Source organism: Seriola aureovittata, chromosome 17 (genome assembly GCF_021018895.1).
Source record: "Seriola aureovittata isolate HTS-2021-v1 ecotype China chromosome 17, ASM2101889v1, whole genome shotgun sequence".
Lineage (NCBI taxonomy): Eukaryota > Metazoa > Chordata > Actinopteri > Carangiformes > Carangidae > Seriola > Seriola aureovittata.
Window position 1 is genome coordinate 11432824 of NC_079380.1, and position 16223 is coordinate 11449046.

The 16223-nt window shown below is 48.0% G+C and overlaps 1 protein-coding gene across 3 annotated transcripts in view; it reads left to right on the top strand.

Moving 5' to 3' along the window:
• The window catches only part of adgrl1a (adhesion G protein-coupled receptor L1a), a 141702-nt gene that overhangs the window by 104423 nt on the left and 21056 nt on the right, over window positions 1-16223 (top strand). For 2 of the 3 annotated variants that reach the window (XM_056400918.1, XM_056400917.1), the window contains 4 exons: window positions 444-553; window positions 7120-7134; window positions 15449-15656; window positions 15877-16141. In XM_056400918.1, coding sequence (XP_056256893.1) covers window positions 444-553; window positions 7120-7134; window positions 15449-15656; window positions 15877-16141 — 598 coding nt within the window. The remainder of the gene's footprint in view (window positions 1-443; window positions 554-7119; window positions 7135-15448; window positions 15657-15876; window positions 16142-16223) is intronic. The other variant, XM_056400919.1, reaches the window with a different exon arrangement.

A 16223-nucleotide genomic window follows, 5' to 3' on the forward strand; every position in this document is an offset into this window, starting at 1 on the left:
TTCCCTGTGTGTGTGTGGTGTAGAGTATTTGCCATAGCCCCCCTCGTCCTTCCCTGTTCTCTCACCTCTAATTGCTCCCACTCACAATCCCCCAGGAGAGGAGGCTCTTACGTCACTCGCCCTCTCTCTGCCTCTTCCCTCCCTGCTTCCTTCTCTCTATCCTTCATCCCCCTTCCTGTCCCCCCCATCCCTCCCTCTCTGTTTCCCACCTCCCCTCGGGGGCAGCTGTCACATGATCTAGTCTAGTGTGAAATTACTCCCTTCCCTACCGTTTTCTCCATCTTTCAGAGCCTGAAGATGTTTTTTTTTTTTTGTTGTTGTTTTTTTGTTACCCACTCCTCTTTGTCTTTCTTACAATGGCACTTGTTATTTTTTTTATCACTTACTTCCTCCCTTCTCTCTCTCTTTTCTCCCTTCCTCCCCCAATCTGTCTCCTCTCGCAGGTGTAATAACCGCACTCAGTGTGTGGTGGTAGCGGGGTCGGACGTGTTCCCAGACCCCTGCCCAGGGACCTACAAGTATTTGGAGATCCAGTACGAGTGTGTCCCTTACAGTGAGTACTGAGACCCTGTCACCCCCTCGCACCTCCCCACCCCCCTCACCCCATTCAACCCTCCCATCCCTCCCTTTACCCCCCACCTGAACCTCTTGCCCTCTCTTCAGTCCCCCCGAAAAAAAAAAAAAAAAAACCCACGACAAATGATATTCATACACTCACCCGTGCACACTTGCTCTCTCTTGGCTTCTTTCAACACGAGCAAAACAAAACAAGACAGACAGTCATCTTCACCCGCTCTCTGTCTCTCTCTCTTCTTTCTCTCTCGTACACTTACACTGCACAGAGACACACACACGCACACACTCACACCGAGCGCTAAACCTTTTTTCTTCATCGACAGAGCGACGCACCAGTAGCTGAGAGGGATTTTCACATGGGGGAAGATGCTCCACGAACACATGGTCCGATAAGCACTTCACACACACCCACTGCAAAAACGGGGTCAGCCCTTATTGGTGATCACAGCAGTGTAACGCACACCGCCCCACTCTCGCACACTGATTGACCCATGGGGCATGCCACTGCCTTTATCTGGTGCCAAACACCTTTGCTGTCCCTGATTTCCAATAAAAATTTAAATTGGGCGCAGTGAGACTGGAAGGCAGGGGGCGTCGTGTGTATGCCGCACCTCACAATAGGGATGTTAACACAAACAGCAAAGGGCTTATTTTAGACCACATGACCTGGAGCGCCACACATTTTAATGTCCCCATGGTAACGGCTGACTTCCTCGCGGTCCTGCTCAGAGCTGCGTGGAGGTGTGACATACACACACGCGCCTGCACACACAAACAAACACATGAGTCTACCTCACGCTCGCAAAAAAGAGGGGACTCACAGTTGCTCTCTCTCTTTCCCCTGACTCTTCCTCCAGCAAGAAAGCATGCACACACAAACAAGTGCACACTCACACAGCCGAAGGAGCAGACACAGCAAGGATTATATGGTGTTGTGTTGATCCTCGCTCATGTGAAAATCTCCGCTCAGTCTCCCCTCCTCCCTCTCATGTATTATTACTCTCAGCATTGATCCCCTCACTGTGCAGGAGCACTTGGTTGGAGGGGAGGCACAGTGGTGCTCCCCTCCACCAAGGGGAGGCACAGTGGTGCTCCCCTCCACCGGGCAGAGGCAGAACTGGGTTGCAGGAAGGGGTGGAGGGAAGTATGAGGGTGTTGGGTTTGTCTGGGTGGGTGGGGTGGAGGGGAAACTGGGGGCCATGGGTCTTCTTGGGGTGCAGGTGGGGTATGGGGTGATTCTCTCTGCTTTGTCCTCAGGTGCAGATGTTGTGGCGAGCCACGGGAACCACGCCAAGCCGCTAACCTTGCTCACCTCTTCTCCCTCTCCCTCTTCCTCTTCATGTCTTCTCTCGGAGGTCCCTCACTCATCCTCCCTTTGCTTATTATCTATCACAGTCAGTGTCACCTCTCTTAACTCCTCGTCTCTTGTATCCTGCTTCTCTTTTACTTCCCATCTGCACTCCAAGGTCTTTAATCTCCATCCACTGCCCTATTTCTTTCATTCTTCTTCTATTTTTATTCTGTCCATCAATCTGCCACGTCTTATCATTCTGTTGCGTCTCTTCCGCTGTCTCTGTTGTTTTTTCCTTTTACAGGTGGAACGAATATTCAAACCATTCAACCATTCAGCTCTGATGGGGGAGGCTCAGAGAAACTCAGGGACTTCAAAGCACCTCTTTCAGTCTTTGCCCTTCCTCTGCTCAGTGGTTTTGTGCCCTCGGTTTACCTTTAGAGAGACTTTGTTGAGTCAGGTTGCAGCTACAGTCACAGATAAGAAGAAGTTGGCTGGGTGTCTTGCCTTTAGGGATTATTCTCTGGTGTGAAGCTTTTCTTCACAGCCTTCCAAGTGGCAACAAGTATTCTTCTCAAGTCTCCTCTTCCCTCTCCTCACCTGGCTTTCAGTCGATGTTAGCTGGGGTCCGATTGTTAGTCCTCTGCTAGTCCTGTGCTGCAGCTTGGTGTCCTGTATTGTATGGTCCGTAGGGGGGGTCATAGGTAGTGTAGCTTGGTTGTACCTGCCGCCTTCTCCTCAAGCATTCTAACCTTGTCTTTTTCCCTCTGACTGCACAAGGGAGCTTGTTCTCTCTCCGCGAGGCAATCAAAGGGATGATTAAATAGCTGCTGACTTGCATTTTTCCTCCCCGTGTTTGGAAAAAAACTTTGTTGATTGCGTCTGAAGTATGGCGCGGCTTAGAAAATTGGAAGCTGATCCCTCTATGATGAAAAGTCCCTCCTGTCTGAGGTGACAAAGAAGAGCCAATTACCCCTGTCCTCTGCCACTCTCCTCCACTGGAGAAACACAACCGCCGCTGTTCTCATCCCACACACACTCTCTCTCGCACGCGTGACACACGCACACAACCCGCTCACTGCGGCTGCTCTATGTGTTTGTGCTCAGCTGACAAACTAAATATGACCTGACACATTCAGACTCAGAGCTGGAACTGTTCATCCCAAAACCTAGTCACCGTCGCACCGCACGCCACTCAACTCGGCCACTTTTAATTACCAGGAGAGCGGCTGCGTCGCTCTCTTCAGTTCTGCCTCAGCAGAGATTTGTCAAGATTAATTGAATTTGCTGCTGCTAATCGCTCTGGTAATGCCCCATCGTTCACGTCTGGCTGGGAACACTGGGCACTCTGGCATCATCCAAGGCTGACGCATGTTTTCCGCCAGTTGTCTTGACAAAAAGGTGAACAATAGAGAGATGATATGTAAAGGTTGTGTGTCACAGCAGCTGAGATGCTGTGACAGCAATGTTGATGGGTGTGTGTGATGTGACGGGGTCCTCTATGTGCGTGTCACACAGGCGCCATGTTACCAGTCACCTGAAACGGCGAGGTGACAGCCGGAGCTGAGCTGACACGCACACACACGCACACACCTCTATTGGCTGAACTCACACAAGGGTCCGGAATATGAGTGTTTGTGTGTGTTGCTGCGCGTGGGATCGCCTTGGCAAAATACAACATCCGCTTACAAGTCAAATCATATCTCATCGAGCCAAAAAGCCCTGCGAGGCCTCCCCGCCACATAGCATTGTTTTTGCCAGCCGGAACAGAGCAAGACAAAACGGCTCAACTGAACTCTCATTTCACACTGTCACAGCCTGCTGTAGCCTGCTGGATTCCATTAAGACATCACAGATCCATGCACACAGCTGCAGCGTGTACTTACTGCAGTGGAAACCCTACACTGCTGTTTTAACACAGATGTACACCGAGAACTCTACCTGCCTGCCCCCCACCCACCACCCACCACCCCCCCCCTCCTCCAGGACACTGTGCTACGTCATTATTGATTCCTAATGCTCTCAATGGGGTCATCCATGCTAGCTATGCCAGAGCCATTACACCTAGTGTTGTGCCTCTGCTATTTCATCAGCTGTGATTTATCTTGTTAATATGCACAGTACAGGTAGCTGAAGAACTGGCTTTAAAAGTCCCTATTCACGCTGTACACTACAGGATCTGCAGAGCATCTTAGGTAACTCCATATTCTCCACTTTTACGCTCATATTTTGTAGCTCTGCCACTGTTTCACTTTATAAAATTGATTCTTCCCCCACAAATGTATTCAGTAGTGCCTATTCATTACAAGACATCGCTTTTTGGACACAAAGCCCCTGGAAATGATAGTTGACTTGTCTGGAAGAGTTTGTCAGTAGAAGGAATAATGGCATTGTAATATGACAAGTTTTCAGGGGAGGAGAGGAAACACTTTGATGTAGCTGAAAATGAAATTCTATTAATATGTATAGGGGCACCATTAGACGTGGAGCTCATAAATGTTTGGTGAATGAGAAGCAGGAGGCTTCTCTCACGCCGCAGAATGGGATGACACTACTGTGAAAAATGTAAAGCGAGAGAAAGAGAAAGCAGAGAGGGGAGAGGACGGAAGAAGCTGGAGAGGACACACTATCTCTCAGCAGTGTGAAAGAGACGGAGGAGGCTAAGTTGTCCCGCAGTACTTCAACAATGTGTGTGTGTGTATTTGAGGGGGTGTGTTTCTAGCTGTACTCATTAGTGTGGGAGTAATTGATAGGGTTGTAGAGAGCGCTGAGCAGAGTGATTAAGGGGAGAGAGGCCAGTGGCTTATTTCTCAAAAGGGCCCTGAAAGAGAAATGCTGAATGAATCACACAAACAACCAAGGTGGCCTTAAACTAACCTCCTGCTCTCTGTGAGGACAGTTTGATGAGTTTCTGTCTCTTTTCTGTGCGCGTGTGTGTGTGTGTGTGTGTGTGTGTTTGTGTGTGTGTGTGTGTGTGTGTGTGTGCGCGTGCTTGTGTGTGTGTATGTGCGCGCTTGTGTGTGTGTGTGCGTGTTTAGTGTCTATATTTCAGGACAACCAAGAGCAGAAGAAATGGAGTGAACAGACTGAGGTCTTCCACTTCCCCTATTCTTCTTCTTTTTCTTTTTCTTCTCCCTTTCTGCAGCATTGAAGAACTTTCCTTTCTCTCCTTCTCTCTCTCTCTTTCTCTACATACCACTGCTGTTCATCTTACATTATCTTCCTCCTGTTTAGGCAAACATACTCATCGGCCCATTTAGAACAATTCATTTAGCATACCATGTAACCTCAGACTTGCATGAAGCGAAGAGGAAGTTCTGCTGTCAGTAGCTTCCTCTGGGGAAAAAAAAAAAGAAAAACTCCACGTCTTCAAGCTCTGCTGAATTCTGGTGTTCCCATGCACCCCCTGCAGTTGTTTCAGTGAGGATGAAAGCCCTGGATGGCCAGTCTCCCCCTCCCCTAACCTTGGAGCTAATGATTGCACTCGCATTTGGTGGCGGGGATGTAATGCTTTCTTGCCCCCTGCCCTAGCTTCACAGGACTCACTTTCATAACTTTGCCATGTTTACCCCTCTAGGCTGAAAATGACTGCCATTCCCCAGGTCTTCATGGAGGTTGTTTGTCCAGTTTGATCTTGGCATAAGATGATAAATGATCAGTGTGGCTGCTGATGCCGATGCTGCCTCTGCTGTACCGCTGCCAAGATGCAAGGCCATCCCCCACAAAGATCAGGCTACTGCTGCTAACACTCCCTTTTCACTCGTTACATCTCTCTCTTTCTCTCTCTCTCTTTCTCTCTCTCTCTCTCTCTCTCTCTCTCTCTCTCTCTCTCTCTCTCTCTCTCTCACCTTTTTTCCTTCATTATGGGCAACCCTACGAGGTGTCGTGACAATTTCACAGGGCTCCCCGGGCGACATCAGACTTTCCTCAACACACACACACACACACACACACACACACACATACACACACGACAATCACGCTCACAGCAGGGATCCACCAGCCGAGTGCCTTTTGACACGTCTTGTCCCGAGAGAAGTGACGATCCACTCGCACGCCACTTGTGCCTCAGCAAACACAGAGCGAAAGGCGTGTGCCAGTGCCTGTAATGTGAAAGGAGGAGCGGCAGATCCTTTTCTCACTCCTCCGCGAGTCTCCAGCTGCTCACGGACCTCCCCGGGCGCAGCAGCACAAGCAGGTTCCAAACAGCGCCACGGGATGCCGAGGGAGCCACGCCTTACCTGCTCATGTCTGCTGAGTCCTGGGTGTGACTCAACACACCAACCTATTGATTTGTGTGTGATGAGCTCGCTGTAGACATTTCTCTCATCTCTCTTTCGTGTCTACCCATTTTTTTTTCTCCCCCCTCCCACCCCCCCGACAGTGTCTCTTGGTTTCTCTCTGTGTTTCTGAGACGTTCCAGTCTGTCAAACCCTCCCTTTCCCCTGTTGTTTGTTCTCTTTTTCTTTGATGAGCTAGCATCGGCCAGGCAAGCCGGCAGCTCCCCATTGATTGGACGGTCGATGGGTTGAGTGTTTTTGCTTGCTTCTGTAGCGAGCATCCTGACTCTGTAAATTGAGCAAAGCCAAAAGCACCGCTCTCCTTAGATGAAGGGGGCCGCTCTAAAGTCAACACAGACTGCACTTGGAGAAAGAAGGTTGCAATGATCCCTCCGAAGACAACTAGCCACAGATAGAGACATCGCCACCACCCACTTTCCACCTTTCCACCTACCATCCCCCATCTCCTTCTCTGCCTTTCCCACTCCGTCTCTTTCCACAGCTGAATAGGACCACAAGCACAAAGATGTTCTTCCTCATTTTCTCTCTCCAACAGGTTCCTGGGGCGGCACTGTGGGCACAAGGGAAAGCGGGAGGGATGTGGCAGTAAGAGGGGTGGAGGTGGGGGCCGAGAGTGTGTGGTTGGGGTTGGATTGTGTTGTTGGGGGATTATTGATAAAGCTGAAATGAAATGGAAATGGATTTAAACCCAGGTCAGGCCATTTTCCCCTCCTCATTTTCCATTTGAGCCATCCTTTCTCTGAGTAGCCAACCATAACACAGACAGATAACTTGCTTTAAAAAAAAAAAGAGAGAGAGAGAAAGGACAGCGTTTTATTTAATCTCAATTTTCTCTTTTTTCCTGCACCTGTTTTTCTTTCATTCTCTTTACTTTCCCTCTCTCTCTTCCTTACTGTCTTTCTCTTTTATCTTTCTATCTCCTTCTTTCTCCTTTTTCCGATGCTTGAATAGAAGTGGATCAAAAAGGTAAAGACCACAATGAACATAACAACCACAGCTCGCCCCTTCCTCCTCCCTACTCCTCCTCCTCCTCTTCCTCCTCCTCCCTTGTCTCTCCCTTCCTCCCCCCATACCCCCCCCTAACCCAGCACCTTGTGTAGTGGTCATGTTTGATGTTGATATCCCTCCCTTTTCTTTCTCGATCTCTAATCGCCTCCTCTGCCCTTCTCTTTCTATCTCTCTTTGACTTATAACCAAAACTCTAAAATCCTTCTAGATTTCCTCCTTGGTTCTGATGACACCAGCCTGACCTGCACGCACGCACACACGCACACACGCACACATGCACACATGCACACATGCACACAAACACACCAGCACAGACACACAAAACGGCATCATGGGAGGTCAGTCCAGTATCTATGAGAGATAAACGAGAGATTAACTTCATTCCTTTCCTGTACGAAGTAGCACATCTCAGCCTAGACTTACAGACAGCATACATTTCTATCATCTCATGGATGGCAAATCTCTCCTCTTTGTTCCATCCGTTTCAAAAACCAACTCCTTCTTCACGCCGTTGCCTCACACACACCTGATAATGCACTTTTCTCATTTGCATTTCCTAAGTATTGTTCCGCTCATTTCGCTCTTGCGATTTATTTGTCCCTCCAGATCTAAGAAAGATTTTCCTCCTCTCTCTCTTTGCATCACTCAGCTGCTCCTTTTTCTCCATACTTTATCCACTTTATTTTTTTTTAGTTTCTCAGGACCGATTCAAAGTTTCTCGTTGCTGTAAACTCAAAGCAAAAAGAAAAAGAAAACACCACATTAAGACAACACAGTAAATGGCCAAAATTGCTCTCAGATCATTTTTACAGTATCCCATTTTCAGGTGCTTCAGTGTCCTTCTCTCATTCTGTCTCTCTTCCCATTTCAATGGGTCACACTTCCATTTAACTCCTTCTCTCTCACTGTCCCCTTACTTATCTCTGCTTATTTTTCTCTGTTGTGTTTCTCATCCTTCCCCTTCTCTTGTTCTCTTTCTTTCGCCTTTCTCTGGTTGGTTTATCTCTCAGATCACATCTGGCCATCACAACCAGCTGCAGGCTCTTTTTGAGCATCTCTTACACTCTCACTCTTTTTCCTCCTCTCCTCTCCCTCCCCCCTTCTCTTTCTACAGTTTGTCACCACCACCTCTGTGTTTTCTTTGTTGCACATGCACTGTGAACTGTCCCCCCTTCTACCCGCGTCCACATCAGTCAATCCCTCCTGGTTCCTTATGTGTTCAGCTCCGAAGGGGAAGGAGAGGGGAGGGGGCTGGGGGGGGAGGGAGGTGTATCCTCTCCAGCTGCTTGTAAAGGCCTCTCTCATGCAGCAGGGCCCCCGCCATGAGCACTCCTAAAGAGCCCCAATCAGCATTGCCAGGCACCTCAATCACCAGCGTCTTAAAGAGCAGAGATAGACCTGACCCATATCCAAGGTCAGACTGAGAGTATAGTGGCCATCAGTGCCAGCTTCCCAATGAGCCAATACCCCCCCCCCCCCCCCCCCCCTCAGGTCCTCACCCTCCTCAACTCTCCCTGAACCTCCTCCCCTACTCACATCTGTCTCAACCTCAGCCATTTCCCTGTCTGGCCCCATGGCTGGATCCATATGTTGGAGGAATTAACTCTTATAGAGGTTGCCATTAACTGGTTTATGGACCTCTTTGTCTGGTGTCGTGTCCATGGCTTTTCATTAACATGGATCATTGTCTCACATTTTTCTCCCACCGCAAGCAGCCATTTTAGCTCACTTTCCCCGCTTGTGGTGGAATAGGAAGCTACAAACCCTCCTCCTCCTCCTCCTCCTCCTCCTCCTCCTCCTCCTCCTCCTCCTGCTTGCACCTCACCCAACTGGTTATATTTATTTACTACTCTTCCTCCCACTAACACTAAAACGAATACCCCTTTCCTCTGTCTGCACTCCTGCCCTTACCCACCGTACTCCATCCCTTCACTGCTGTTAAACACACATTTCTCTGTTTATGTCTGATTTAACATTCCAGACTTGTGTTTTGCCCATGTCTGTCGAATTAATCCTCACTGATTGATCAGCTGATTGACAGATTGGGATTGGGATGACATGCATCGCGCGGTGATGATGTCACACGCAGGAGATCTCTTCAATGACTGTCCAACACTGTGTCAATCTACCTACTGTCAGGCTATTTTAAGACTATGTCGGCATCAGCCACCTCTCCGTCTTCCAATCACTGTCTCTGTCCCTTTTCTCACCCTTTTCGCTGACAGTCTAGGGGAGCATAATACCCACATCATTACAGTATTTCCTTTATCACTGCTGACACAACCAAACAAGTGTCCGCCATATTTTTTTTTCTCACCTCCAGTTTGTTTGCTTCTAAAGGAAAAGGGGCAAGGGAAGGAAGCAGTGTTAGACGACTGTGCACAGTCCTGGTATTTCCATGGAGACTGTCGTGCAAGGACAAAACCGTTGCTCACACGAACAGTTCTCTACCTGTGATTTGGAAAATTGAGAGGGAATGAGGAAGAAACCACTGCATCGTGTGACAGGAAAACACAAAGAATGGCTGCGAGTGGAGCAAGAGAGGGAGAGCAGCCGGTCGCTATAGAGACGATGAGTCAGGCAACATCACCTCATTAGGAATGACCCACCACACACAAGCACAGTCATGTGACCGAGGCATTGCAGACACCGTATTCAGTAGCACAGGGAGATGTGGGGGATTGACTGTACACGCAGAAGTCATTGCATTGTTAAAAGCCAAAGAACAGAGAGGTGAGTGAGTGAAGCAGGTGGTCATGAATATAAAACACAGCGGTTGGTTTCAGGACCATTATGAAGAGACAGCACCTCAGGGAGGCCTGATTCAGAGCAGGAGGGAGGAGGCAGGGACATGTAGGGTGGTGGCAGGCTAGGCTAATGCTACAGCCGTGCAGGCTCACTGTTACCCCACCACTCAAGCCTCAGTCAGCCAGTATAGGGTATTCCCCTCTGTCGTCTACTGTATCTGCAGCCTGTAGCCTCTGCAACCATGTCCCGACCAACTTTCCTGTCACTCAGTGTCAGCTTCACTCCAAGGCAGATAAGACTTTCCTTTCAATGGACGGTATCTCTTGCTGTTGCCAGCTTTTTGGTCTCAGTGAAGGGTATTCTCTGGGGTGAATGTTTGGGTTGATAAAGGTGCCGGTTTGACACCTGCCTCTTCCATTGTCTGGACAGTGTGTTCATGTGTGCATTGTCTGAGAGTTTGTGTGAGTCCTTAGGGTGTATGTCTGTGTGTATATGTCTGTGCACGGCTGTTTGTACTGTTTTGTGTTTTTACTCCCATGACTTGACCCCCTTGTAGTTTAAAAGGAAGCGGAAACACAATGGGAGCCCCTCCCTTCTCCTTCCTTATTTCTCTCTTCTTCTCTCTGTCACTATATGTCACTCCTCAGCAGATTAACTCACTCCTAATTCTCATTTCACAGGAAATAACCTATTTACTCTGTCTTACTCCGCTCCTCTCTCTCTCCTTGTTTGCACACACAGAACACGCTCACATCCTTCTTCACGCTTTCTTCTCTCTGTCTGCTTCTCTGTCTCTCTCCTCTGAACTGCACACATGCACGTCCACACTCACACACTCACAAACACACACACACACACACACACACACACACACTCCCATACACACACACACATACACGAAACACACACACAGAGCATACCATCAGGAGACTCACTGCACACTCATGCGCACACACTAACCCTTAAAGCCCATTAGCTGTCCAGCATGGATGTGGGGTACCATGCCATGCTCCATTCTGCCCCCTGCTGCCTGCATGCTGCACCTGCCAGTAACAGGTGTGGGATTCAATTAAAGCAGCATGCTCTCAGCAGTCAGTCCTGTGAGCAGGCCATGACTGTGGACTGGGCAAAGCCTTGAGCCAGCAGAGCCCTCAGATCCCTGTAGCTAAGAACCAAACCAAAAAACACAAACACCATGAGGACACCACTTTAGAAACAGCTGCCAACCATTGGCAGGGGGTGTTTAGATCATCAAAGTCGTACATTAACCATCACCATGATGCTGTCACATCAAACATCAAAACACTGCGGATCGTAGAAGACAACCAAAATGAAAAGTCTAAATTTAGCCTAAAGCTGTCAGCGCTCACTTTTAATTGCATTACCAGTCGATCACAAATTGCTGCCAGACACTTATGGGAGATATTTACTGTCATTTTCAGGAAAGTTCTGGCGCTTTCATCATTTTATACTGCTGCCTCATATTGACAAGTAACAGCTGACCTGTGCCTGGGAAAGGGATTATGGAGATAAATAGCCAATTATTACAGCAGTATTTCTCTGTATGTGTGGTAGTAATTGGCATGCCAGAGTATGATAGCTACAGCCTGGGTTTTAATCCCCGATAAGGTAAGTTTCATTAGCCATCTGGCTAGTTTGTAGGGTAAAGAAGTGACTGCGCTGCCTAGTGACTTCACTGGGATGATCATGACTACAAGATTTCCATCCGCACCCAAATAGGAATTAATCTATTAATCTAACAATCTCACATAATCCCAGATGGCTCTTACTCCAGCTAACCTGCTCTTGCCAGACTAGGATAATGCCTAATCTCAAGAAATACGCCTAATGCTTAATGCCTAATGCCTAATACCTCATTCATACTGTGGTCATAATAGCCTCTTGTACTACAGACTCTACTGCTAGGGTTTGGCTGCTCTGGCTTCCCGCTGCTACAATCACCCTTCATAGTCAGAAGGAAAGAGAGGGAGGCAGAGCGAAGGAGAGGCAGAGAGAGTTGGTAAACAGGAAGGCAGGCTGGGGAGCGCAGGTCAGAGTTAATGAAGCCCCCTAGGCAGGGTTTGCAGGGTGTGAAGCGTAGCCACTGTTTCTGTTTGGCTTTTGAGCGTGTGAGTGCGTGTGAGTGTGTGTGTGTGTGTGTGTGTCCTTGTGGCCTGTGTGTACAGCCTGGAGGCCGTTGATGAGCCCCTTTGACACCGGGCCCACCCAACGACCATTTCATTAGAATAAACCGAGGCTCGCTGAAAGGCAGCCAGCAGGGTTCATATGGGAAAGGAGGGAACAGAGAAACATGGAGGAGGAAGGCAGAGGATGACAGACTGTTAGTCTATGCTGCGCTGCAGTGTTGTTGTGATGATGAAGCCAATAGAGTACAGACTGCAACCAATTTAGGCCAGGGCTGCAAGGTTAGGCGCAATAATGAACAGAATCAATGTTTTGGGGGCTACACTATGGCGGGCACAATGTGTTGAGAGTAAATTGTATTGCAGACAGCAACAACTATTTTGGAGCTGTGATAGATTGTATTGCATTCTCTGTCTCTTACCTTTTATATTATGGCTGGTCATGATTTAAGTACATCAGCCTCCAAAGCTCTGAATCCAATCCTAAACTTTTATTATCTTATCAAGAGCTTTAATCTGGACATGATCATTGTGGATGTCATGAAACTCCAAATAGTGAAGCACAGTTATATCCCGAAATTCTGCTAATATAATATTTTTATATACAGTATTGTATCATAAAACACAAAAACTTTTACATTTACAGCGGTTAGGTTATGCTCTCCCTTATTGTACAATGTTAATTAGCTTGATGGGTCACACCAGTACAAGCTGATAACAACAACACCAGCCAAGGTGAATGAATCGTAGCAGAATGCTGTGAATTAAGCAGCATAGACCCTGTAGTATAATACTTCAGTGGCATGTCTTTTAGGTTTCCTTTCTTTGACTTTATTCTTTATGAGAAATTTCACCCATTCTCATCAGCGAGACCTCCAACACACTTGAAAGCTTTTGTGTCACGCTGTCTATACAGCTGCTGTATTATACGTCATCCAGTGGCATCAGAGCGAGGTCAGATTTACTATTGCTTCATGATTTTGTTAATATTTGAATGTAAGATTGGTGTTTGTTGTTGGATAAATGATCAAGAGGCAAGCTGTTCCATAGAGGCATTACATATTTATTTGCCTTCTATTGTACTGTAATACTGTAATCAGTTTCACTGTATCGTGGCAACAGATGAGTTGGATGTTAGCGTGCATATTAATACTTTTCCAGTAGGTCATCCTGCTGTAGAGAACAGGCTTGTCCTTTATTCTACCTTGAGGCAGAGTGTTCCTGGCTTTGTTTATGGGTCACCTACATGCAAAGCCACTGCTTTGCTTTCTGCATGCTGTTTAATTCTCTATTTACAGTAGCATTGTACTTTTGAGGCAGTGTCCTACTTCTATTGGTCGTCTTTTTCCCGCTCCAAAGCTTTCTGTTCCCGATAATACCTCACCCTTTATGGCCTTTATTTGAAATATTTCGGAGCACAGCTTCCGCTTATTAGCAATGCGCTCGTGCAGCGTCTGGACTGATAAAGATGTCATTTGATTGTGTTGTGACGGAGGGCTGACAAGATGTTAGTCAAGGATTTCATTGTTCGGCTGTCTGAAAGTGCCAGATTTAACCATTCCTCTGAACATTATTTTGCATATTTCAGTCACCCACGTTCATATTTGCAAAGCAAACACCTCAGGCGTCCCTGCTTTCGAGTGAGCAGTTTGGTTCGACAATGGAGCATGACAAGCCTCCTCCCCGTGAAGAGTCCGTATTCAGAGTATTTGTTTATGCCCGAGCTTGATTAGATTCCTGTTTGGCTGCCAGTCTCAATCCCTGTTGGACCCCCTCAGAAAGAACAGGCTAATTCCTAAGTGGCCTGGCGCTACAGATCACCAGCCACTATCAACAACAGTATGACAGAAGGCTATACGAGAAAGCTGGATTTCCAAAAGCCTGAGGTAACTCCCCGATCTCTCTATTATGATTCTCCTCCTGCAGCAGACTCCATGAAATATTCAAGACAGTTTGAGCCTAGACTGATCCGTCACTCTAACATTCACAGAGTGACAGTGTATGTGTGTATGTATGCATGTTGGTGTGTGCATGCATGTCATGCACTGTCTGCGTGTTTATTGGGATGGTATGCGTGTGTCTTGTCCGTCTGTGTATCCATGTGTGCTGCATGTCATCTGCGTCCAAATGCCCCAGCAGCGTCCAATTAGTTCAGAGATGCGTTCAATCATGAGGTGACCAGCAGGTGTCTGGTTCTGTCGCAACCCCGAGCCAGAGAGCCACATAAATAAGCTGGCAGAGGAGACATGGGGACTCCTCAGCTGTTTTTTTCTTTTTTTTTTTTCTTTTCTGTAGTGCCTCCAACTGCCTCTCTCTCTCTCTCTCTTGCTCTCTGTCGCTGGTACCGCTGTGATGTCAGAGTAGCGAGGATGCCAACAGCTTTTCTCATAGATCACCTGGCACGCCCAGTGGTCCCAGGCCACTCTCTCTGTCAGGCAGGGACACGCTGCGTCAACCAGCCAATTTACACTAGTCCCAAGCGGATGACCTCCACCTGTCTAAAGTAGACATCCTGTGTGTGTGTGTGTGTGTGTGTGTGTGTGTGTGTGTGTGTGTGTGTGTGTGTGTGTGTGTGTGTGTGTGTGTGTGTGTGTGTGTGTGTGTGTGTGTGTGTGTGTGTGTGTGTGTGCGCGCTAGGTTAGTTTATGGATTGTGTGTGAGAGTTCCCATGTATTTTTGTGTGTGCATCTATGTCTGTTTGGAATAGGGACTGTTGTTTGTGTCTGTTACATGTATGAAGCTGAGTTGCAGTTGCGGCGGACGGGGAGGCCTGGCCAACCTCACATCATTACCCCAGGATGCTTTTTTTTCTTTGAGGCATTACTCTTGACTGAGAGCCAAATTTGAGTCCTAATAGAACAAGCTCCACAATTACTGTTTTACCACCCAGTCGCAGAGCAGGGAAGCAGAGGCCTTTGAAATAAAAAAATGTACAATCAAATAAAAAATAGGCCAAGATAAATTAGATTAGAGACTACATCTAAGCCGCGGCAGCAGCCAGAAATCTCCCATTTATCATATCCAGACGCTTTCCAACCACAATGCTGATGTTCTACAAATGAGCTTTTATATGTTCCTTCATTTTAAATCTGATAATGTACCTCACCTCACTCCCCCCCTCCCCCTCTGTCCCATTCTCCTCCTTCTCTTTGTTTCCTTTTCAATTCTTAACTTACTTTTATCTACTCACATCTTCCTTCTGTCCCCCTCCATGTCTCTCTCCTGTTCTGTATTCCATGGTCTTTGGCCTTTTCCCATTTCCTCTCTCCCTCCCCTGCCATCTCCATGATATCTTTCATTTTTACAATGCTTTGTTGTCATTTTCTGTGTCTTCCTTTTTTCTCCCACCTCTCTGCTCCAACACCCCTCTTCTGCTCCAGTCTTTGTGTGTCCGGGAACGCTGTTGCGGGTGCAGGCGGCCAGTTCTCTGCAGGAGGCGGAGCACCAGGCGGGAGCGTGGTGTAAGGACCCGCTGCAGTCTGGGGACCGCCTGTACGTCATGCCCTGGACCCCCTATCGCACGGACATGCTGTATGAATATGCCTCCTGGGAAGACTTCAAACAGAACCGACCCACCACCACCTACAAGTGAGGGCGCCTCCCACTGTCCTGGATGATCAAATAGCATCTGCTGCTGTATTGATTTATTGGCTTTTGATGTGGATATGGATGGTGATAGCAGGACGGTTCCACTGTGGTGTCAGCTTGCTCGCCGTGAAGCCGTCTTGAAGGATTGTGTCGTGCAGGGTAGATAAATTGACTTGTTCTCTTGCATTCCTGCACCACTCATGTGATTCTCTGTCAACAGGTTGCCAAACAGAGTCGACGGCACTGGGTTCGTGGTGTACGACGGTGCAGTATTTTACAACAAAGAGCGCACACGAAACATAGTCAAGTACGACCTACGGACGCGCATCAAGAGCGGCGAGGCCATTATCACAAATGCCAACTACCACGACACCTCGCCCTACCGCTGGGGAGGGAAATCGGACATCGACCTGGCTGTGGACGAGAACGGCCTCTGGGTGATCTACGCCACTGAGGCCAACAACGGACGACTGGTGGTCAGCCAGGTGGGACAGCAGCGCGGCACAGAAGGGGATGAGATGTGGATTATAAATGCAGGAGTGGATTATGTCAAAATCTCATTTTGCT